The 26,551-nt window shown below is 30.6% G+C and overlaps 1 protein-coding gene across 3 annotated transcripts in view; it reads right to left on the reverse strand.

Moving 5' to 3' along the window:
* Positions 1-26,551, reverse strand: part of inaE (inactivation no afterpotential E) — a 112,008-nt gene that overhangs the window by 39,414 nt on the left and 46,043 nt on the right. For 2 of the 3 annotated variants that reach the window (XM_016072791.4, XM_016072792.5), the window contains exons 2-5: positions 20,650-20,861; positions 11,535-11,636; positions 5,844-6,012; positions 2,097-2,181 (exon numbers count right to left, since the gene is read on the reverse strand). In XM_016072791.4, the coding sequence (XP_015928277.1) occupies positions 2,097-2,181; positions 5,844-6,012; positions 11,535-11,636; positions 20,650-20,861 (568 nt within the window). Of the gene's footprint in view, positions 1-2,096; positions 2,182-5,843; positions 6,013-8,923; positions 9,058-11,534; positions 11,637-20,649; positions 20,862-26,551 lie in introns of those variants that run through there. The other variant, XM_016072793.4, reaches the window with a different exon arrangement.

Genomic DNA, 26,551 nt, shown 5'->3' on the forward strand with positions numbered 1-26,551 from the left:
GAAAATGAATATAACATTTGATTTCATTTTTTCAAACTTCTTTAATGAGTGTTGTCATTCTTTTAAGGAATAAAATAATAAATCGAAATAACTCCTTAATGTGTTATTGGAAGTTTAATACTTTAACTTCTTTCGGCACAATACATTAAATTAGTCCTTTTTTTAAAGACTTTAAGAGCCAACAGTTGTTTTTAAAAAGATGCCACGGTTGTTATACATTTATGATAGTGATAGTAATTTGCAGTTTTAAACTTCGCTTCATCGCTTAAAGTTCTGAATACGAAGAAATCACCTGAAAAGTTACATGTGTAATATATCTAGTTACTCCGACAACGAAGTCTGGGACTTTGCCCTATAATGATTAGTGTTTAAGGAGGTAAAGAAAAATAAGCACATAATTTATTGTTTAAGTGTTAAATTTTGGTAAAAAATTTAAAAGAAGCATTTTTTTTGCTATACCCATTCATGTAAACATACATTTTAAGCTGTGCCCACTTTCGTAAACGTGCATTTCTAGCTGCGTTCTCTTTTAGATACATCTTTCTGGCTATTTCCATTTGATAAACACACATTTCGAGCTGTGTCCATATTTTAAACATACGTTTCTAGCTGAGCGCATCTTTTTAACACGCATTTCCTTCTGTGCCCATTTTTAAACACGTATTTCGGGCTGTATCCAGATTTAAAAACTCACCGATGATGTATAAAAGTTTTTTTTCACTAAAAATAATAACCTGTATTCAGAGCCGGATTATACTTTTCGTAGGCCCTAGGCATAGCCGTTTTTTGGCCCTCCCCTCCTTCCCCCACTCCTCCCCTCTTTTCAAAATATATGCTAAAATTTTCTTGCATATTTTTTTTTTCTTCAGAATCTGAGATTAAACTAAAAGCGCAAAATTTGGTGAAAATTTACTCATCCGATTTAAAGGAAAACTTTGTAGATGAATTTTTACTATTTTCAAATTTGTATGAACATAAATCTGCACAAGAAATGTTGAAAGCTCAAATTAAAGATAAACTTGCGAATACTTTTCCTAACGTTCACATTGCATTAAGAATATATTTGTCGATTCTTGGATCAAATGCAGAAGGAGAAAGATCTTTCTCTAGATTAAAAGTGATAAAAAATTATTGGCGTTCAAAAATGAATCAAGATCGTTTGGCATCGCTCGCACTTATATCTATTGAGTACGACATTTTGCGTAGTTTGGAATTCGACAGCATAATACAAGATTTCGTTGAATCCAAAAATCGCAAAAAAGTAATATATTAGATCATAAGATTCTGCAAAATAATTTATTACCGAAAAATATTATATTTTTATTTGTATCTTCATAATTTTGTGCAAAATACACTTGTTGTTTTTAAAGCTAAATTATTTTTGTCAAGAAATTTTTTTCTCCCACGTTTTTCGTTGGCCCCTGAATTTCGTAGGCCCTAGGCACGTGCCTAGTGTGCCCATAGGTTAATCCGGCCCTGCCTGTATTTTGTATTAAAGTTAATCTGCAGGCTTCAAATTAAATTTTAAATAATACGTGAAATAAATTACGTGAAACTAATAATATGGTTGATGTCAACTATATTTGAGACATCAATCTCTTTGGAGATATTTGAAAACGGTGAGTCATTAACCTTTTCACTCAGAATTTTTATTAAGCCTATTTTTCATAAATTTTATTAATTTGTATCAATTTAGGTCAAAATGAATGAAAAATATTATATTTAGCATTTTAATAATATGAAATGCAGCAAGAAGCATTGGTGTCTTTTTCTGCGTTAAAGATAAAATCTTCCAAACAATAATTTTTCAATTTCGCACTTATTAACAGCTTTTTTACTTCTAAGAGAAATAGTTATTCTTGATTAAAAATTCTTTGGTAGTTTTTTTTCTTTTTTAGACCAGTAAGTAGTAGTATCTCTCAAAGTAGTCTATTGAAAGCGCGATGATAGATACTTTTTATGCGAAGATTTCTTTCATTGATTTATTTAAGCACAAAGCTTGCAATTTAAAATTTGAGAATTGCAAACAATTTTCTTTGATAACATTGCTGTATCTTCAAACAATTTGCCGTTCAAGTTTATTTAAAATAACTTACTCTTTGTTGGTCTGAATGCCCTATACAACAGAATAAAAGACGGCATCGTTTGTTCCAGCTATCCTGATACTCCCTCATAGCTTTTCTGGAATAAAAGTTTTGTAAGAAAAATTTTCAGGAATAAAAGATTTATGTAAAAAGTTTTCTGGAATAAAATATTCTTGAGAACTGGAGCTTGTTACAATAATTAGCTTATTCTTAAAAACCAATATTCTTTATAAAAATGATTGATAAAGTGAAAATTGGTAAAGCATGATGTTCTGAATGCTAATCTTATTTACCTTTCCCCACAATGGTTATTAATTTCCCTTATTGGGGTTTTTGCTAAAAATTTTACAACTAAAAATATATTTGTCAAAAATATATGCTTATTATCGATACATATGAAAAAACATTATGTCGATCTTTTATTTTCATTAAAGTTAGATATCACAGTTCGAAAGTTAAGAGGTAAAGTCTGTAAAATATATCTTGCATACATGTTAGTTGCTCGAAATTAAATGGAAGACATAGTAAATTATTCACTTCGGTTTGTGCTTCTCTAAAATTGCACTTAATAAACGAGACAGTGCAGACAGACAAGACAATCAGTATTGCAGTTCAGTAATGCAAAACATTGAAAAGTAATTAATTTAGATTGTGTTTTAATAAAATGTTATTAAAAGGCAAAGCAGTGTAGTGGTAATTAGCATCACTGGTCAGTATCAATAATGCAGAGCACTGTAATTTGATAAGTACAGAGTGCATTTCCTCTAAAACTGTGTTTTTAAAGCAATGCAGTAGCATTTTCATCAGTATTGTTGATCACTATCAGCAATGTAAGAACATCGTAAAGGAACAAAGTTTGACCGTGCTTACCTGAAACTGAACTTAACAGGCAAAGCAGTACAGTCTTAATCTGCTATGCAGTTCGGTCTCAATAATGTACAATAATGCGAAACATTGTAAACTTTTCATTTTAGAATATGCTTTGCTATAATTGTATCATAATTAGTGCCCGGAAGTTCAGGCAAAATGCCATAAATGCCCTTTTCAGCCTTTTTTAAACGTTTTCTTCTGAAAATGCCTTTTTCGTTCCTTTTGTTCATAAATGCCTATTTCTGTCTAATTTAAAATTTTTCTGCAAAGCTTTTTGTGCTTTTGACCGAGCATAAAAGCAAAATGAAGAAATTTTGAAGTACAGAAATGGTTGACTGTCATCCAACGTATTGTAATGCATTTATAGAAATTAGGACTTTATTCCTTTTGTCTTATTAATATTTTCTCTCCGTCTCTTCGTGGCGTCACCTTCGTCGTGGCATCAGAAAACGTGGCGCCACCTTCGCCCGATGCGCTTTGCAAGGAGAGAGAGAAAGGGAGTGAAAAGATTGGAGTTATTTTTACTTACAGTCAATAGAATTTATTCTTACTTACGGCCCATATAGCCTACACCATCGAATAACTCGTATGCTCTCTTATCTACAAAACGAATTCACCAAGCTGGTTGAGCACATTGTAGCAGGAACACGAAAAAGTTTTCTAGTATACTAGTTATTTCTAAAATGCCTAAAGTAAAAGCCTGCACAAGCAAAAAAAACTGGACAGTTTTGTGAAAGAATTTGGGTCGGATGTGTTTTCTACTGATGGGAGCATTCTGTTTTGTAAGGCATGCGAGAAGTCAGTAAATTTTGAGAAGAGGTATTTTATATCTCAGCACTTGGAGACATCTAAGCATAAAACAGCAAAAGATAAAAAAGATGGGAAAACATCGACTCTGATTTCCACCTGTTTTCAATTATCTTCTCGCAAATCGGAATTTGCAATGGATTTATGCAGATCATTTGTAGATGCCGGCATTCCGCTGTTGAAACTTGAAAATAAAAGTATACGAGCTTTTTTGCAAAAATATACGAATCAAAGTGTGCCCTGTGAATCAACTTTAAGGAAAACTTATTTAGATGACTGTTATACCGAAGTTCTTAAAACTATTCAAAATGAAATCGGAACGAAAAACATATGGCTATCTATAGATGAAACGACAGATGTAACTGGACGATATGTTGCGAATGTTATTGTTGGTGTTATGGACCCATTTGAAAAACATAAAATCTTTTTGTTGACATCTGAACAGTTGCAAAAGACTAACAGTATTACAATTGCACAGTTGTTCACTAATGCACTGGCTTTACTTTGGCCAAATGGTACTGAGCATGAAAGAGTGCTATTATTTCTTACAGATGCAGCCTCCTACATGAAAAAAGCTGGAAATGCCTTAAAAGTTTTATTTCCTAATATGATCCATCTAACGTGCCTTGCTCATGCATTGCACTGGATAGCAGAGGAAGTAAGAGGTCTCTATCCTGAGGTAGACTCGCTTGTTTCTAGTGTGAAAAAAGTATTTGTGAAAGCCCCTTCAAGAGTTCAAGTGTTCAAAGAAATTGCACCAGACATTCAATTACCTCCTAAACCGATCCTTACGAGATGGGGAACATGGATTTCAGCAGTCTCATACTACTGCACAAATTTTGAGGAAGTTACTCGAGACCGTACCAGCTTTTCGGATGAAGAGGCAATATCCGTAAGAAAAAGTAAAAATCTGCTTAGCAGTTCTAAAATTAAAAATGAACTGACTTTTATTTCAACTTATTTTGAGAAGCTCCCTGGAGCTATTGAACACATGGAAAAAAGAAATATGTCTTTGTCCGAGTCACTAAAGATTTTCGACAATACCATTGAAGAACTAATGTCTGGGCCTGGACCATCTGGTGACATAATAAGGAAGAAATGTGAAAACGTCATCTCTGCAAATACAGACTTTGAATGCATCAAGGACATCGCAAAAGTACTTTCTGGTGATACTACAGATGAACTTACCATATCTCCTACCATGGCAAGTTGTTTTAGGTACGCGCCCATAACTTCTGTCGAAGTAGAAAGATCCTTCTCTTTGTTTAAAACTATATTGACTGACAGGAGACAAAATTTCTCTTTCGAAAATTTGAAAAAGAATCTAGTTGTGATGTGCAACAACAACCAATCATCAGAATAAATCTGCATACAATATTATTGTAAGTACGAGTTTTCAATTTTTATTTCGCACCTACGCAGTTGAGGGTTTTTTTGTGCAATTATGTCCACTTCTTTTGTACTATTGCTACGACAGTCGAGTGAAATGAATATGTAGGTATACCGGATACTTCTAGCAACTTTTTTTATACCTTGGATACCTATATGGGCTTTTAGGCATTACCAACTACCATTTTGCTCCAATTTTAAGTGCCTATTTCAAGCTTTTTAAATGCCTTTTTGCCTGCCTATTTTTGCATTTTTTATTGCCTGAAATTCCGGGCTTTAATCATAATATATATAGCTATATATGTAAAATGGGAATATATTAAATCTGATTGCTATTTCCTTTCCTATTATATTCTTTCTTTATAATTGTAATAGGCAAAGCAATGCAATCGTAAGCAGCAGTGCAGGACAGTATAAGTAATGCTCATATAGTAAGTTAATCATTTCAAGGCATGTTTCCCTTATCCTGAACTTCATAAACAAAAGGTTGCAACTTTAATCAGTAAGTAGACTTAAATTTTGGAAGTTAATCCATACAATTTAAGCCAGTTGCCAACCCTGCAAATCATCAGATATCAAAACGAAACAAACAAAAAGAAATGAACAGTTATGCTAGTTCACTTAAATCATTAATGCAGAATGAATTTTATATTGTCTAAAACTATTAGAATCCATCAGAGAATAAGGTCTAACCTGTGTCTCCAGTTCCTGTGTCGTCCCGATATTCTGTGGTGTGGGGGCAGTGGCTTATCACTGATTTTAAAGCGTTTCATTTTAACCCAGGATCTTCCGGCAGAGTCGAATGCACACCAGGTGGTCACCAGGACACTCAATAGGACACACCAGTTGCATATGACAATACCTGAAAAATTATCATCATGCAAAGAATCATAAAGATTAAAAGGGTGGTTATAAAATAGATTTTACTGGCGAAGTTAAAAATCTGGTATTCTCTACAATGCGTAAAATGGACCGGAAAATATTGAAATGATTAAACATTCTGCACATTGCCTAGACTTTGTATACAGTGTGAGACGAATAACGGACAAAACATGAAAAATTATTTATTTTATACTTTTAATTGGTATGATTATCATTTATTGATACCTACATATTAGAAATTTCTTGGAGCAAAACGTTGGTTTATTTTCGCTTTGGTTTACATTAATAAAAAAGGCACAATTTTTTTTAATAATTTACATGTTTCATTAATAGTAACCATATTAAAGGGAATTGCTATTCGATAAGGGCTGTGTGGATAGTTATCCGGTATTTCTTATAAAGATGTTCTTAAGGTAAAAATAAATTTGCCCAATATTCCCTACCTCGATGCTTTTTTTAAAATAAGTAACTATTGCCCAGTATTTTCAACAGTGATGTTTTTTTAAGGTAACCAGTCATTGCCCAGTATTTCTTTCAAAGTTGATTTTTAAGGTAAAGAGTAATTGTGAAGTATTCCCTGCTTTGATGCTTTTTAAAGTTAAGTGCCATTGCCCAATATTCACAGCAATGATGTTTTTAAGATGAAAGCTAATTGTCTAGGACTCCCAGCCTGTTTTAATAAAATATGTGTTTCATAAAAAAATAATTCGTTTTATAAAGAAGATGTCTTTTTTTCTTTGATTGTCAGCTCAGAAAAGATAATGTGCTCTTGTTTTTCTGTATGGGTTACATTAATGCTTTTTCAGTTTAAAATATGAAGAAAATAACAATTTTCGATGCTTTGATAGCAATATTTGAAGTATACTTAAAGTACTTACATATTAAATATTACTTACAAAATAATAAAAATTATTAAGCTTATTTCAGTTTAAGATAATAAAAGCAAACAAGAAATTCACACTTTTTATTTAAAGAAGACAGCCTTTTATAAAGTGATAAATGTATAAATATAAACGACAAGTTGCGTTGTTGAAAAAGCATCAATTAGCGTATCATACTTGTTATGTTACCCTAATACGCTTTATTGCCCAGAGCGCAAAAAAAAGAACTACCCTGAATAGCTTTTAATCTAATGATCGGATGTTTACCTACTAGAGTCTTATCTTAATGATTAGAGAAGGTGACTTCAAATATGTTAATTAGTTCAATTAACACCTGAACTAATTATTATTTCAGGTGATATTTTAAGTTACGAAATTAGACAGGAAAATGTACTTTCTCTGAATAAACATGCTATTTTTTGACGTACCTTTTTTACCTTTTTAAGAGAAAATACAGAACATTAACGAAATCGTTCGAATAGTTTCTGAGAAATCAAATTTAAAGAAGTCATACGTTTAAAATTTGACTTCGTAAAAATCTATTCAACTGATTTCAAACAAATTTTGTATTTTGCATACAAACTAACACTTTCTAAAATGATGTTAAAATTTGTAAGCCATTCAATTCAAAACTTTTCTAACTGTTAATAAATAAAATAATAATAAAAAATAATAATTATTAAAAATTATTTCTTGCTCGAAATGATGTTTAGATCAACGAATTTACGAATCAACGAATAATTGTATGCAAAAATATGTAAATCACTCAAAAAATTTTCGGGATATGGCAAAATAAGCAAAAAGTAAAATTAAGGGGTTCAAATCTTGAACAGTTCTTTTGATCAAACTATTTGGACCATATTTCTAAAATTTTAGCTACCCCCTATATTTTATCAAGAAAAGGTTTGTTTATGAATAAACAAACCTTTTCTTGATAAAATATAGGGGCGAATATAGCGAAAGTACGTTTTATGTCTGATTTCGCAACTTAAAATATCCTCTGCACTAATTAATTAGCATCTTTTTTTGAGGTTAGCTTCTCGAATCATTGAGTCCTAGTATGTGAAGATCCGAACATTAGTTCAAAAGTTATAAGTAGGAAGTAGCTCAGTGATTTTTCTTCTTCTTTTTTGAGCACTGTATTAGCATATTTTAGTTTAAAAGTACGGTTCATTTCAAAGTCAATGAGAATGATCTGATTAATTTACACTCTTATAACTTCTGAGAAATATATGATAGCTAAGTTCATTCACTTGTCTATGCTACAGTGGCGCATAAAGTTTTATTTGTGTGAACTGAAATCAGTACTAACACGTGTCAAATATTTGAAGTTTAAAAATATCATGAAAGCCATGAAGCAATACTAGGGAGATATGAAGGAACATTGAAAAAGTACTTGAAGTAACAAATGGATAAACGCATAAAATAAACGAAGTGACACATAACATGAATAGTAAATCGAAACGCATGAAGTTATGTTAAGATTCGAAAAGATAAATGAAACAACGTATAAATTTATGATGTGTGAATGGAATTACCTGAAGTTATACTTGAAGACACACATAAAAATATGTAACTTGAAGACATGTAAAATATAAATTATGCAAAGCATGAAAATATGAAATAATCAACGGAACTACCTGAAGTTGCTCTAGAAGACACGCAAATGTAAATGAAGAAACCCATAAAAAAACTAACACGTGTAAGCAAATCTTTCAGTCGTTATTGCATAATAAAGTAAAGTTGATAATTTGTTCCGGAACTAGCACGCACAATGGTATAAATTATTAATTCTTTTTTTAATATTCTATTCGAACAATATAACTTACAAATAACTATTAGTTTTGATTTTAACAATGGTACAGATAATTACTGAGCAACCATCTAAATCAAATCCATTATTTATTCCTTTAGAAAACTGAAGAAATTACGTTTAGTGAATATTTAATTAAACATCAGCACTAACCCAGAAACCAAAATTTTAAAGTAAAGTTTATTTAGTTTACTTACAGGATTCTCTTCAAACGGGATGGCGAAGTAAGTTCAAGAATTGTTGTTTTTCTTTCCTGGCCAGCGTTTCCTGTATTGAATTATTCAGGAGTAAAAAGATGAAGTGTCTGACGGACACGAATACAGTTAGTAAACAAGGGCTTCCTGCCAAGAATTGGCGGATATTTTAAACCGCTTAAAATTAACTTTTATTTTTCTATTTTCATTCTTTGACGTCACTGAGAAGGAGTATTCTCATTTGTTTTTAGGGCCATTGTCTATTAATTCTCATTTATAGCTGACAGTGCTAAAGAAGAACAATTTAAAAAAATACTCTTTTAAAAGTTGTGGAATGTTTTCAAGTTTTATTAATTATTTTTTATTACTTGGTATTGTTTACTGGCTGAATAATTTGATTAGATCAAATTATTTTAGTCTTGTGGAAGAAGTAAACGCACTGGTGTTGGTTCAGTGGATTTTTTTTAATTGGCAAATAACGATATTCAATTAAAATCATTATTTTGATTCAGACCAAACAGCATACAAATAGTTAATGATTTAAAAAATCAATAGAATCATTACAATTGTTGTGAGCCATTGTGTTAATGATTTTTCATGTTATATTTTGTTGATTAGTAGATATTTCTTTGCTAGTTAATAGAGTTTGTGGTCGCTTACATCTACCAGATCCAAACTTGAGAGAAGCTTTTGATTTGCATAGTAATTCCAGAGCAGAAATGGCTATTTGAGATTAAATGTTAGCGAGGAACGGTGTAAAATAGTCGTTACTCAGAAGTAGAAAAAATAATATCAAATTAAAAGAAAAAACAATAGAATTAGTCAAAATGAATATGAGACCGATTATTAAAGCTAATTTTGATTTTTTTTATAGTAATTAGCTTTGTACGTTGGACGTAACAAATTACACATTTTAATTCCTCATATTTCCTGTTAATATATTGTTTTTTAAATCATGAGTAATTTTTGGAACACCTGATAGAAGATCCATACATTTACTTAGTTAGCTTAAAAGCTAGTATTCTCTGAAAAGGTTGGAATCTAAATTCAATAATTTTATCATGGTTCTTTTATTAGCAAATTCGTTTAGGTTTATTGCGCCATACCTATGCTTGCAAGCAATACCCGATCAAAATATCAAGAGCATAAAATGTCATGTAGAAGAATAAAGGAACTCGCAAATGTTATATATATGTAAAATAATGCAAAGATAAGGTAAAGACTAAATTATACTCTTCAGCATACGAGAATTTTAAGCTTGAAATTGTTTAAACCTATAAGAGGTACAGATAACGTGAAAAATTTATCCAAGCGTTATTTTGTCAGCATGATTTTTTTATCCACGCATTATCTAAGTAAATGTGAATAAGAACTGCTAAACCCCATTTAAAATAGCATATTCTGTAAATGGCTAAAAAATTATTCGTAAGGGAAACGAAATATCAAAAAAATATTAAACAGAATTACTTTGATGAAAATTTGGAAGGATAAAAAACTTTTTTCTGAATTTACAATTCGAATACCGAGAAACTTGGCAAGTTAACCATTTGTCTAAGTTGACCAAATCGAGGTTGTCTAATTTGACTTTTACCAATAACCAAATTCATCCCATTTACTAAAAACGCATAAGTCAAAAGAAAGACATTTTTTTAAGAAGAAGAAGAAAAGGAACCGAAAATGACAAATTTATTTAAAAAAATTTTAAAAATTTAAAAAAAATAATAAAAAGCCAGAAAAAAGATATAATCTCGTCGTCAGCTCATATGTATACATCCGTAAACTAGAGTGCTTTCTTATATTGTATATTCAATATATATATATATATATATATATATATATATATATATATATATATATATATATAATTCCTATGAGCTGCACAATCAGTCTTCCCGATGAGCAGACCTAGTGCGTTCTCCAGAAGTGATATCCACTCTTTCAGGACCACCACAATGGGTGAGATGCCGTTGGCCATGTTAATTTGGACGTCTAGTTTCTGCCACACCAGATGGCAGCACCGAGACTCCATTTGGATGCTAAAGTGCACTAGAAATTTTAATTTTACTTGGAAATTACTAGAAATTTTAATTTTACCACCAAGAGCCAATAAGGCACTCCAGGGATCTTTTACATGCCGCACAATCATACGACATGGCCGCTGAGAATTTTCTGCATCCGAAAATCCGCTGAGGACTTTCTGTTTTTCCGAAAATCCGGTGTCTGTGCCGGGGATCGAACCCGCAGACTTATGCTCAGAAGGCCGACGACAAACCTATTCAAAATATATCAGTACAATAATTTCAAGAGCATCCCAATACGAAATCGATACGAAGATAAAGCATATCAACTAAAAAAAAATGCTAATTATTTTTTAAGGAAAATTTTCATGCTTTTCAATGTACGAGTAATAAAGAACACTAAGCATACGTTAATGTCTTAACCTTAAACTTCTATCTAAAGTTGAACTAGAATAAACTAACTTTCGTTCAACTAACTAAAATTCCATCTAAAGAAAATCTTTAGATTCCTCAGAATTTTTCACTCAGCTTAATTCAAAAATTATTTGATACTGAAAGAAAAAAAAAAGAGATCAAATTGACGAAATAAAAATTACCTAAAACAGCACTTTTAGCAGCACCAACTGGGCAGGATTCGTAATGTCTCGCTAACCAGATAACACCAATTATAAGCCATGCAAACTCAACAGCCAGAATGCCTGAAAATATAAGAAGTTTAAATTTGCTAATTAGTTAAATTTGTCGTAAATTTCGAATCATTATACTAAGCAAAAAATTCGAGTTAATTGAAATAACTAGACATGAAAGCCTAGGTCATAATTCAGTATTAAGATAACAGACATAGATAGTTTGAAAATATTAGTAATTTTACCTTGTTTATATGCTTGAAATTTACTGTTATTTTGCACACTAACATTGTTTAAATTTATGTATGACACAAGAGATTGCACTGATATATTGAGTTGTACCTGCTTTAAATTTTATAAACGTACTTTTCAAACATATTTCTTTAATTTGTATTCCAATATTTTGTTACATTTCATATTATGAATAAATAGTTAATCAAATTATAGCAAAATTCTAATTCCGACTTTTAAATTGCTTGACTACTCTTTTTTTGTTTAATTGTTCGAAAATTAAATCTGACCTATTGTTTCAGAAAAAAATTATTGCAACTATATCGTAAGAAAAAGTACATTTTCTTTCCAATCTGATAAGCAACATTAGAAAGATAATTTTCACATTTAATTAAAAAAAGAAACGTCACTTTAAAAAAAAAATAGGTAAGACTTTTTTCTTTTACTATATTCAATCTATACTGCAACAGCAGAAAATATATATATGTATATATATATATATATATATATATATATATATATATATATATATATATATATATATATATATATATATATATATACACACATAGACCTTTTTTGTTTGTGAAGAAGAAAATGGGCCTCTCTTCTTTTCGCGTCAGTAAGACAGATTAATCAAAAAGAGATAAAAATCGACTAAAAAAAGTAGTCATTTTTTTACGCATACTATTTTTTAAAAACATTCCATAAAAAATTTTAATATGTAGATATCTTTTAATTATACGCCCCACTTAATAATTGGTTATACTAGAAAGAAACTAAATGCATATTTTCGAACATTAAAAATATTTTTTATTAAAGAAAAAGTTTGATCTTCAAGCTGAAATGAGTCTCATCTAGCTCTAATAACCAGCTTATCTTCAACATCTTATGAAAACTCCTTATAGCATAAAAAATTCTTCTCCGAGAAAAAAAATATTTCCAAAAAATTCTTTCTTCCTCGAAATCCAAAATTAATTTCCCTTACTCAACTGGTACACAAAATAAATACACTGCTTAAATTACTTTAAGTAAAATATGTAGCTCAAAATGCGTATTTTATTAGAAAGAATATTTTTTTTATTTCCGTTCATCCGAGTTTTTTCTTCTTCTACTGCCTTTCTGTGAGAAAAAAATATTTACTCTGAATATTCTCTACTTTTAAATTATATTTATCTTAACATTTGTTTTCCATTACCATATGAATATTTACGATATATTTTCTAAAAGACGAAAATACTTTCAGCAAATAAGCTTTACACTAATTTATGATAGTTGTGAGACTTTTATTTAAAAAGATATATCTGTATTAAAAGTATAAATTTTTGTTTGTAAATACAGCTTTTTCTGCTTTAAAAATGGTTTTTGAATTTTAAAAATAACTTTTGATCTTATTTTAAAAAGGATACTTTATGTAATTTTAGTTTATTACTGCATCAATTTATTACATTTTTATAAATAACAATGACTGTGACAGTAAATGACAATGACAATCTCAATGACCCTTATTGATTCACCAAATAATTAGCTGATTCGGCTATTTATAGATCAGCTTTATTTTCCTATGTCCATTCATTCACCCACTGATCATTTATTTTTTCATTCAGTTATTCATTAATTTTTTCATTCATCATCGTAAATTTTTCCATCACCTTGTTCATTCATGCACTTAATGCCGTATTAGTTGATTCATTCATTTGTTCTAACATCTTCTCCCTCATTAATTTATTCACTCATTCATCCGTTTTAATACACTTATTCATTTATATTATTCATTTATTTTATTATTTCATTATTTTTTACTCATATCTTTTCATATAAGTCACTCATTCACTTGTTCATACACCTCTTCAGTCATTTATCCATCCACTTATTCATCATTCTCCCTTTCATTTCACCTATTTACTTTCTATTACACTTTCTATATGCGATTTGATTAACTTCGTATCGAATCTAACATTGAGTCACGTAGTTTTTCCCTTATACCGTTATACTATAGACCTTACTTAAATATGTTAAAATTATCATTATCTCCAAAATTTAACCTACTGCAATATTCTGAGAGCCCTAAAAAATCCGAATTCATTGGCAAAAAAAAAAAAATACTTTTCAGCGAAAGTAGGTTTTCGTGCCTGACTTCGAAATTTAAAATATCATCTTCTCTAATTATCTTTAAAGCATGAACATAAGGCCAATGTGAACACCTAAAATAATTTTATTTCTTATCTGTCAAAATCTCTAAAAAAATTGTCAGATTTACTAAACTAGTTTACATTTTCATATGCAGTTGCGTGACGACATACTTTATTGTTAAATAGCAAATTATAAACCAAAGATTTCCGACGGGGAAAAATTTATTTTTTAATTTGCTTTCTAATTTATACGAAGTTATTTGTATTCGTTTTTTATATGATAGTAGATGTTATATAATTAATGAATATGCTTTTAACACTGATTAATATGTTTAATACGAACATGCTTGTTAAATTAATTTCATAGACACTTTTCATTTGCACTTTTTAAAATTAAATTATAAGGCTTTTACGCAATTCAAGAGTTCATCAGAGTAGCTAGGGCATATGCTTGTGGTGCTACTATGGACATATCTAGAATTGTTTTTCGGTGATAATAATGAGATTCTGCACAGGGCTATGGTTTCCCTTAAGCCTAGCGTTAACGCTAATTGAGCTTCACCACGCATGCGCGCAAATCACCGTATACCTAAGGGATCGAAAATTAAGTTAGTTTTACAGTTAAAATAAGAAAAACACTATGTATAGGTTTTCTAGTATGGGTTAATAACTAAGCACTTTAAATATTAGGAGTAAACTATTAAAGTAAATTGAATAGCTCTTGAAAATTAATTAATATATTTGCAATTTTTCATCGCCATATTTTAGTTTTTCTTCAGTTGTTGTTGTTGTTGTCGTGTCTATGCTAGTGCAAAGATTAGAGTCCTCCAAAAGTCTTGATAACAAGGTTTTCAAGTTCTGGAGCCCGATGGCCATGGAGAATTTCGATGGGAGGTGCTCCAAGTTGAAAGAGGGAGACGATAATGTCCTGGCAGTCAAAAACATGGTCTGGAGTTAGTTGCAGATGAGGACAGTACTTGCAGACGGAATAGAATTTTATATGGGTGCGTGAGATCTTCATGCCCTTGAAATGTCCAGTACGTAGCCTAGCTATTGTAGAGGAGAGGTTTCTTGGGCAGTTTAGATCGGGGATTGTTGCCTTGCTAAAAAGCTGGTTGTATATCCTTCGTCTGGCGACAGCATTCGCATCTGCACAAAAATCCTTTTATTCCTGTACACTTCATTATTTTATAACCGGCTGACTCCGGTCTGGAGGGGCCGGGATTCAATTCTCGACTCCACAAAGACCCACCCAGTATATATAATATACCTGCTCACTATGTACTATGGATACAGAGATCTGGAGAACATTTTCTTCCTCTTCATATCCATGTCTAAGAAGTGGCTTCACGAATGAGAGCTGCTGCCATCTATCAGTGGGATTCTGAGCCAAGACGTACTTTCACGCTTCCGGGCTCTCTTGTCAAACTAAAGGGCACTTTTCGAACTTAAATCGCAAGACAGTGACTGGCAAGCTTGGATAGGTTAAGTGTCATTAGAAGCAACAAGAACAACAACTTTTTTTGTAATCTTGATAAAAATGAAGCCAGAAACAAACATAAATTTTATTGAATAGAATAGTAGCAATTATAAAGAATTTAATTAGAGAGAAAATGAAATTTGTTTTTAAAATTTATAATATTAAAAACCTAAAGAATGCATTGTAGGGAAAATAAATATAAAAATTAATTTCGTTTGCATATTGAGTCATTCTACAACCGGATATTTCAAGTGTTTGAAGCTGAAGACCACAAGATTGAATTTTGCCTCCACATGTTAGCCCATTTTAGGAAATCGTTAACCCGTTGAAAAAGTTTCGTTAATCTGCCAACCAAAAGAAATATTTTGGTCAAAACAAGTTTTAGACAATTTTTGATCTAAAAATTAAAAGTTTGAATTTCACCTACAAATGTAGCCCATTGTAGGAAATCAATAGCCCACCAAAAATTATTTTTAACTTACCCACCAGGAAAAATAATATGGCCAAAACAAATTTTGGCAAAATTATGATGATGGTAACCACAAGTTTGAATTCTGCCTCCAATTTTTAGGTCATTATAAAAAATCGTTAGCCCACGTTAGCACTCCAAAAAATTGTTGATAGCCTATTCATCAACAAAATTTATTTTCTTTATGGCTGAAAACAAATTTTGGCCCTATCGTGCAAATGACAACCACAAGTTTGAATTTTGTTTCGCATCATTAGATTATTATAGGAAATCGTTAGCCCTCATTTGTTCACCTAAAATTTTTGTCTGCCCACACACCAAAAAAGTTAAAGCCAAAACAAGTTTTACCCAATTTTCGACATAAAAACCATAAGTTTGGAATTTGCCAAAGAACGTTAGCTCATTGTACGGAATCCTTAGCCCACCAAGAATTTTATTTTACCCACTCACCAAAAAAAGTTAAAGCTAAAACAAATTTTGGCTAAATTGCGAAGATAGCATCTTCAAGTTTGAATAACAACAACATCGCGATCAAATTACAAATTTGGCGGCAAATAATGTTAAAGTATATCTAACTGCGCAACACTGTTGTTGGAGAAATTAAAATTTACATATTTAAGCACTACCCAGTTTACCTTTTTATTTTATTTAACAATGTATTTGTCCCGCAGTGGATTGACCGTTAAGACACGGTTCCCAGCAGATCACCGAAGTCAAGCATCACTGGCTGCAGCCAGTGTGTTGGTGGGTGACCACTTGGATCAGTCTGCGTAGGAACCGAGGGTGTGTGGAATTGGTCCTCGTTAAACTGTTCTAACGTAAAGTGCTCGAAGTTGCGTGCAGGTCGTTGGGCTACCGAAGCAGGGGTGCCATCCCCTCTGCAGTGCATCAAAATTGTGATGGCTTGTCTTCGGATCATCCTCAGGGATGCTCGAACCGTTTCTAATAGCCCATTGTGTGTCTCTAGTGCGACGTAAATTAACTACAACAACAATAACAATGTATTCTCCACCATCAATCATAATTAGGTTATTTCTTCACCTTTGATTACATGGTATAAATAAATAATTAATAATTTTAAAATAGGCTTATATGTTAGGAAAGTTTATGTTGTTTCTATTGCCTAATTGCGATGCCAGCAAGTTTGCATGGGAAACCAAGAGAATTTAAAGCAGAGGGAGGGTGTATTTGTTGTTTTCCAGTGGCTCTATCCATGGCCAAGAACACGACTACAGTCACACAGACACTCCACAGCTCGTTTTACAAGGCGACCCCGTTTGTACATTCATTCATTGAGACACACATCGTAATTTTGAATTGAACCAGAGAACGATCAATATCCAATCTAAGGAAACTTTATTAAACTAACAATAAAACAAGTGAGTCGATTTTAAAAAATGAATTTATTTTTCTCTTATATTTTTTTTATCAAGTAAATTGAATGCAATATTATTTGACCATAATTTTACTTTAGACATTAATGCTCTTAAGAGAATATTTTCATTAAGGTTTATTTAATTATGTAACATTTTAAAAATGTTCCGAAAATGTGAATCGTACTAGATGTTGCTTCATGTTCATGCGTGTTGGCAGGCAGTGTGTCCCCTGATGAAGTGCTGCCTTGCTAAAACGCATGTCCTAAAATATTCTTCGTTTTCTACCAGAATTGCATTTCTGACTTTCTAAATTCACGTTCCTTATTATGACTATTTATGATTACGGGAAAATTAAAAGTAAAAGATAGTTAAAAAATTATGATATGTTCCTTCCCTCATATAACTTGATATTATACTATTTTTTTATCAAAAAAAATTGCTACGTCGACCTCAAAAATAATAAATTTATTTCATATAATATTCATTTTTAAATCATACCTTTTATAAAATCTAAAAATTACATTTCTATCAAATTTCACACAATATAGATCTTATATAATGAAAAGAAGATGGCAACGATAATATTTATTCATAAAAATAAAATATCTATTTTATATTAAGAGATAAAGACCACGTGAATTTAATCAGTGCAGTTGGATCAAAGTAACGCTCCCTTTTTTTGACATAAACCGTTCCTATTACCCTTTTTTTCAAAAGAATTGCACTTTTTTTTTTGCTGTTGAAAGAAAAGAAAAAAATTTGGATTATTACTTCAACCCCTCCATGTTAGCAGGTTATCAGGTTACCACGCACCTTGCTATCAGGTTACCTCACACCTGCAGCCGCGCTTTTACGTTGAAAAAAGTCCTTACGTTGTCCCTGGTAGCATAAAAATTTAGCTTAATAAATTGTCTTAAAAGACGATTGACGCATGCGAATTTTTAAAGTGCATAGTCAATTACAGTGTCCTCTGTGAATTCATTTAATTGAATTTAAAAAAAAAATGAAAATAAATAATGTTTTGCTGTTGACATGCACATTCGGGAGGTATAAGATACACATTGTTTCACGAAAAAAATTACGGGTTTGGAGAACTTTAGCTTTATTTTCATTATTTCATTGTGAATATGAAGATTGTTAAGCACTTTTTTACTAACAATGAAAATTACAATTGCTAACCATAAATTTATATTCTAAAAATTGACAAAGTACAAATAAAATCATTTTGTATTTCAATCGGAGTGTTACCGGATATTTGCAGTAATTATTCAAAGGGTAAAGAGTTCCTGTCCATAGTTACAGATTTATCTTGAAAAACATGCTTTTTAATTTATTTTATCAATACGCCTTATTATTTTTTATGAATAATTCAGAGTATTATTGTTTTTAAAACTTTATTGAGAAAAGTTTTTTAAGTAAAATATGCCTTACAACATGTACAATAGTCCAAATTTTGGGGATAAAATTCAAACTTGTGGTTTTTGGGTCATAAATTGGCTGAAACTTGTTTTGGCGATAATTTTTTTTTTGGTGGGTAACGATTTTCTACAGTGGTATAACGTTTGGTGGCAAAAGCAAAACATGAGGTCCTTAGGTCAAAAATTAGCTAAATTTTGTTTTGCTCATAAATTGTTTTTTGATGTGCAGGTTAACGAAAATCTTTAATAGGTTAACTTGTGCTAACGATTTCCTACATTTGAAGATGGCAAACTTTTAGCATGTGGTTTTTAGGTCAAAAATTGTCTAAAACTTGTCTTAACAGTTACTTGTGGATGGACTAATGAATATTATTGTTGGGCTAATGATTTTCTTAAAAAAAAAAAGACTAGCGTTTGTTAAGAAAATTCAAACTGTTGATATCTCACTTCACAAACCTGAATATTTTCTGAAAAGTTTTTATGTTATTTCTCCTTTTTTTAATTACAATAGGGAACCGATTATCCGGAACAATCGGGACCATCGCTATTCCGGATAACTGATTTTTCCGGTTTTCTGAATCGCTACAAAAAGCCGTTTTTTAATGTTAAACCCAACTAGAAAAAAAATTTTTTTTGGAAATAATCTTAAAAAGAAGAAAAAACGATGGAGTAATACACTAATGATTATTTCCAAAATGATGGTAAGGTAAACATCTTTCAAAAAAGAACGAAAAATCCTAAAATCTTATGAGGAAAAAAAAATTTTTTTTTAAAATGGCGGGAAAATTTATCGAATTTCGTTCCGGTTTTTTGGTTTTCCGGTTTTCTGATTTCCGGATAACGGGTTCTGTACTGTAGTTCAATTCCTATTTCTATATTTGTATTCATTGAAGCTACAGTAAGGAAGTTTTATAGATTATAAATAGATATGAAAATTACGTAAATTTTACCGCAGTTTGATACCTCATTCATGAATTTTCAATAATTATCTTTACAAATTTAAATACGTTCACTTTTTATTTCTTCGACAAGCGTCTTCTTTTAGCAGACTGCAAAAAGAAAATGATTTTCAGAATTATTTTTGCATGAGTAATAAACTCATAATAAATACTGAATAATACTGAAAATAATGCTGTTCGTACATATTCATAACTTTATTTAAGTCATTATTGGAATACATTAAGTGAAACTTTTTATTTTCGTGGTTTATAAAAACTATATAGATATGTTTTTATCGATTTCTCTCTTAGTTCTTTTCAATACTCTTAACGACTGACTCACATAGCTACATTTATATTCCTTTTAAATAAATGATTATGCTCCCGTTCATGGATTGTAACACAGATTCTCACGTATAAATTTAATTCTCTTCCATCTGAAAGCCTATAAAAAACCTCTTTCTGTGAATAGGTTTAAATATGAGTTGTTAATATTGATTCATATTGGGCTAAGTAAAAATGGTTATGAAAAACCGCATGAAACACTACTGTCTTTTTCGGCATTAAACGTAAAATATTCCAAACATGATTCACTTTCAATTAAGCAAATTTATTTAGATCTAAGAGAAATAGTTGTTCCTCATTAAAAATTTCTTTAATTTAAAAATTAATTATTCGTAAATTTTTGAATGTGAAATTAAAAAAAAAGTTCAAATTACTTTTTTGGATTTTATATTTTAGTACAAATATAATTTCCATAATCCAACAAATTAATTTTAATAACTATTGAACAATTTTTTTTATATTTAAAAAAATACAAAAATATATTTTTGCTTGTTATTAGAGTGTCAGAAATTTTCTTTTTAAAAGAGACATCGGTGTTCCTCATGCGTCCAAGGGTTTACAGGTATTGAAGCGAGTAAAGTAAAATGCATTCTTTTCAATAATTGTTATTTTTGTGCTTGATATATCAGAAAGTAAGGAAATCAATAAAATATTAAAAAATTATTTTAAAAAATAAGTAATTAGATATTTTCTTACCAAGCCTAACATACAAGAGGTACTGCATTGATGTTCTTGGTACAGTTACGAGAATGGTACCCCTCATACTGATCCAGGATATGAAAGCCTCGACCACGACACAGCCTGACAGGATGACCATATATCCCAAGACATGTTCGTACAAGTCAGCGACGCATGGGGAATCAGCACCAAAGTCTATAGTCGCTAATATCACAGCAAGTGCCACCAGCCTGTTGAGGGATAAAAAATAGAAATTTAGAATGTTTCAAAAGAGTGAATGGGTATGGTTATAGCAGTCTCTCAACGGAAATTTTGAATCCGTGTGTAAAATGATGTATAAAATATTCGCCATATAAATTTTTCAGACGTTTTTTGTCGTCAAATTTTTTTATTTTTATTTTGTCAGAGATTTATCATCATATTTTGAAAAGAAATGCAACTGAAAGTTAAAATTTTTGTGTAACATATTCGCTCTTGCTCATGCTTGTTTCTGGTACCACTGACATTGCACTGTAATAATTTTCATTCGAAAACTACGGTAAAATAACCAGCAGCCGTCTGTTCATCCAATTAACAGCAAAGTTTATGGTAAAGAACATTTTTTACTTTTATGGGTTTGAAACCGTTTACGAATAGTATGGTTCAAAGGTCATGAATACAAAATTATACGGTTTCTTTGATCATTTACAAGTAGCATGGTTTCAAAACTGCAAAAAAGAAATTTATATGGACATTGGAGTTAATTTTTTTCGTTAGGTAATGGGCATTCGAGCTATTTTGTGGTTGAATTTGGTTTGCCAAGTGAAATAAGGATTATGGCTTAATTAGTTTATCTAATGATGCCATTTGCCATCGGCGATGAGATATTCTAAACTTTTTGTGTTAACTAGCTCTGTGGTGATGCCATCTATGCGTGAATGATAGTTTCGCAATCCAATAATCCAGAGTCACCAATCGATATATGCAAGAGACTGGAAACACACCATGTGTTGAATGAATAGAGAAAATATTGTTTCGCCAAGGCTGTGTTTTCAAATCCCGTTATTTCGGTCATGAGATTGACAGATCTCGTCTGTAATATGTACACAGCTGGAAGAAGCTAAATTGCTTCATAAGGTGGGCCTAGTTGGAGCAATAAAATTCTGGTTGTTTAACTCAGGTGAAAACTGTTAATAAACTGTTTTTCTCACTGTTGATAGTCTGAATACCATCTTATTTATGGTTATTTGACTGTTTTATTTGAATATGATAAAATATCAGTTAAATAAACTGTTATTCAACTATTTTTTCGAGAAATTTCTAACTGTGTATTTATCCCAACGATGGCGTATAACAATCGAATTCTGCGTGAAGAGAAGTCTATATCTCATTTCAAACCCTTCTTCATGATCTGCAGCATTTCATTTTATTGCTGTCTAAAAATTTCATAACATTTCAACCTGCAAAAAACACTAACACCTTTATAGCAAATTCTTCAATTTGAACAAATCGATTTCGTTAAACAGGGAATCCACTACAAAACTGTTATTTTAATAAGTATTCTGTAGATTCGCTTTCCGTTCTAAAAATACTCTTTATTTTTACATTAATTTGATAGAAAGTAGAATTTATGAATAAAAGAGAGTTAACCCTTTAGCTATTTACCCGGGAGGGAGTTTAGAATACCTGGAAAACCAGTTTCACATTATGTTATTCAATGAATTTTGTGCTTAGCAGTGAAATTCAAGTGCAGGCCTAAATAGCAAATCATCTTAAGATTAATCGACTATATAGCGCCAAGAGCAAACGACATTGTATTTTCTGAGTAGTCTGATGAAACTATGTCATATAAAGCAGGAAAAAAATAAGAAAAGAAACTAGAGAGAAAAGAAACTAGAGAGAAAAGAAGACGTGCATTTACCTAAAGAAAGCAATCCTTTTGAGGGACTGTGTTAGTGAATACCTGTAATTTGAATTATTAAGGATTTTTTCTACTGAAGTTGAAGCCAAAAAGTAAACTTTTTTTACTAGGAACAAGATAAATTTATTAAAATTGCTCATTGAGTAAATCTTTTAAAAATTATTAAAATTTTAATACTATTTTGTCCTTGGGTAATCAGCATTTTTGCTTAAAATTAGCAGATAATTAAACATATAAATTGTTTAAACAATATATAAGTAAATGAATGTAAAACTTTCCTGCAGCGATTATTGTAATAATCAAACAAAAAATTTTAAAATCAAGGAAAAAGAGTGTTAGAGATTTAAAAATAGGGATAGTTTTTTGTTTAACTTTTGAACAATAATAAAAATCTTTGAAAATAAATTATTGATTGGCCATTTACTGTGCACATAATGCAACCAAAAATTTATTTGATTTATTTTTTTCTAAATTTTTTTAAGAGTACTGTGACCCATTCACAAAAAAAGCATTTGAAAGTCTGCAAGTTTCAAATTAAACCGTATGAACCTTGAGGTGGAAATTTATTTATTCAATTTTGTTTTATTCGGTTATTTTTGTTAATAAAACGAACTCTAGTTTGAGCTTTTTAAAAAAGATGAAGTGAAAATTGCTGTTTAAAAAATGTGAAAGTTTGTTATTTATATCAAGATTGGACAAGGTCTTAAAACTTTGATCCTTTAAAATGGATAATGATCATTAAAACATGGTAATCAAATTGCCGTTATAGAAGTTTTAAATAGTTTAAAAAACATTAAATATAAAAGCAGGAAATAATCGAACTTAAAATTATTCATTGCCATTAATGATACGAGAACTCATAATTTTCTACTGTCTGAAGAAGGTTTTTTTCTTATACGATCTTATTTATTTCTCTGAATCTGCCCTAAAATCCCTCAAATAATATTTTTCCGGGTATTTTCATACTTCTCAAGGGTTTCCGGTTAAAACGTTTCAATTTTATAACTGAATTACGAAAATTGTAAATTTTGTTGCATTAATTTATGAGAAATAGTTTTAGAGAATTATCATTGGCATGTAACACATATGTAGCATTCATACATATGTAGAATTCATACGAATATAAAAAAAAAAGTGATGTTGAAAAGTATGATGCAGTTTAGCTGCTGTAGTTAAAAGTTAATCCTTTTGCCGAATACTCATTAAGAAGTCCCGTGATAAAAAGGTAATGAAAGAAAAAAATGTTTAAGTCGTTTAACTTTAAGTACTAACGAATTTGTTTTTGTGGCGCTTTAATTAACCAACCGACAAATCAAAAACTTATTCAAGATCGAAGAGAACTGAAAAGTTACTTGAGTTAGAACCCTCAGGAACGTTGCCAAGCGGAAAATTAAAGAATGAAAAAAATAAATCCTCCGGTTCTTAAAACTCTTTTAACTCGTCTTTACTTCCAGTGAATAAAATTTAATTAGAATCGGAGAAAAGATTACGCAAGATGAAGCTTTCTTTGTTTTTTTAAAGTGTCTCTTACTGATGCCACAACATGCACTAATGATGGAAATAATTGTTTGACTTGCGCTTGATGACTTCAGGAAAAAAATTATGGTGGCATCAATGAATATTAGAATCTTTATGTCACAAACCTTCATTTTGAGGTGTATTGAAAAGTTGGAAAGTATTTAACAAAGAAGAAATTAGAACTAAGAAAACATCATAATGCTCAAGCAATAGTAACTTCAAATAAAAGTTTTCTCGAAACCTTCCACTTTTTATTTCTTATTTATAAATTTAAAAGTTTGTTAAAATTTTAATGCTTATAACGAACAAAAAATCCTAAATTCTATAGATATTAATTGATTGTATAGTTAAGAAGAAATATTAATTATTTAAGTCTTTAATCATTTTTCAAATTTGTCATCGTTTTTTATTTAAACTTTATTCTATATATGAACTTAAACAAATGTAAAAAGTACGAAAATATTAATTCCGGAAGACTTATCGAAATATATGAAATATCGATATGCGTCACAAAAATATATTGTGTAAGAACTTCAGTTATTAAACTCCTAAATTCTTAAATAATATTCCCATCGATTTGTTTCATCAATCAAGGTTCATTAATACGAAAATGAAAGGAAATCGTATGAACACTGAAAGATATTAGGAACCCTCTTTTAATTTTATTTTTCTCTCAGTATCAATCACTGTATCTCAGTATCAACCTCTCAGAAAAATCTGTTTAACAATGACAAATATATATTTGTCATTGTTAGACAGATTGTTCCAATAAAGAATAATGCGAAAAAAATCATAGCACTTGCCAATCGAATATTTACAAAACAATTATGGCGTACTTTTGATTTAATCTTGGCAGATAAGTTAATGTATTAAGTAAATAAAGTAAGTAATTTCGTAAACTGCCCGGTGGCTGAGCGGTAGCGCTTCGCGCTGTCGTGCCACAGGTCCTTGGTTCGATCCTTGGGCCGGGCAAGGCCGACTCAGCCTTTCATCCCTTCAGTGGGTCGATAAAATGAGTACCAAGCATGCTTGGGAACTAACACTGGGGGTTCCGCGTTCGGCTGACCACCTGACCGGAACATATGCTCCTGCACCCCAGAGCCCAAGGTCAAGAAAACTGAGATGGGCACAGTCGGCCTTGGCCCTCTTAATGGGCTGTCGCGCCACTGAGTTAGTTAGTTTAGAAAATAATGATTCATATTTAAAAAATATTCTTTATGAACATACTTAATTTTTTTTTAATAATTAGTATGTCCAATGAAGAATTATGGTTGTACTGCTTTGAGTTATGTCCAAATAATAATGTAGAAACTATACACGAACAAATAAAATTTGTAAATGATGACTGATCCATCTAAATATAGTCGACAGATAAATCTTATGGTATCATCTAGTTTTTCCTCAAAATTTTTCCGATTTCTTTGGTTGTCATCAGCAGGAAAATCAATAAAAATTATTAAGGCTCTGTTTAGATAAAAAATTTTTTTATTTATCACTTATTTAGCGGAACTTTTTATTCTGCAATTTTGATTATAGATAATAATGTTTGAATTAAAGTGTTATTTATTATATTTATTTTATATCTAAAAATTGGATACCTGCAAGTAACGTCACACTAAGTAAATCGAAGCATTTGTTGATTCAGGAGCCAATCAAGCTCGACACATACGAATATTGCTTAAAGGTATCCAATTTGGTACTTGCAAGTCGAGAAGAATATGATCACTGATACCCAGACACGTGATCTATGACCTCAGCTTCAGTGGATCGTGTATAAACAAGATGTCGTGTTAAAGTCGAGCTAAGTTTCTCCAAGTAAATTAGAATTTCAATTAACATGAAGTTAGATATTCCATTAAATCTGATTTAAATCAATTGTTTAGGCGTAAGCACTCTATTTCTTCTCGACTTGCAAGTGCCCATTTGCGTATGGCATCACACTTTAAAAAGTATTATTAAAAGTAGTTTCATAATATTATCTTATGTAACATTTTATAATAAAAATATTTATTCACCATTTTAAATTTATTTAACATTTAGTAATTATGTACAGTGCAGAAAATAAAAAATGGACCATTCTGAATAGCTTTTAATCTAATGATGGGTTGTTCTAGGACAGGGATGGCAAACCAATGGCGCGCGTGCCATTTTTGGCACGTGCCACAATATTTTGGGCACGCCACCGATCACAAAGGTCACTATGAAGCATATTAACAATTAAATTATAATTCACAAAAAACAAAAATAATAAATAAACGATTATTAACAAAAAAATTAACAAGTAATGCCAAAAAAAACAATTAATAACCAAAAAAAACAGACGAACAATAAATAGCTAGCAAAAAAAAAAAAAAAAAAATTAACAGTCCTTAAACTAACATCTTACAACCTAATATAACTTATTTGTCATCTAATCTGCAACAACAGAAGTCACACTGATGTTACTTTAAGTTGAATAACGCATATGACTGAGACATTGCAAAATGTGTGTTTTTATTTTTT

This window comes from Parasteatoda tepidariorum, chromosome 2 (genome assembly GCF_982258835.1).
Source record: "Parasteatoda tepidariorum strain Cologne lab strain chromosome 2, Ptep-v5.0, whole genome shotgun sequence".
Taxonomy (NCBI): domain Eukaryota; kingdom Metazoa; phylum Arthropoda; class Arachnida; order Araneae; family Theridiidae; genus Parasteatoda; species Parasteatoda tepidariorum.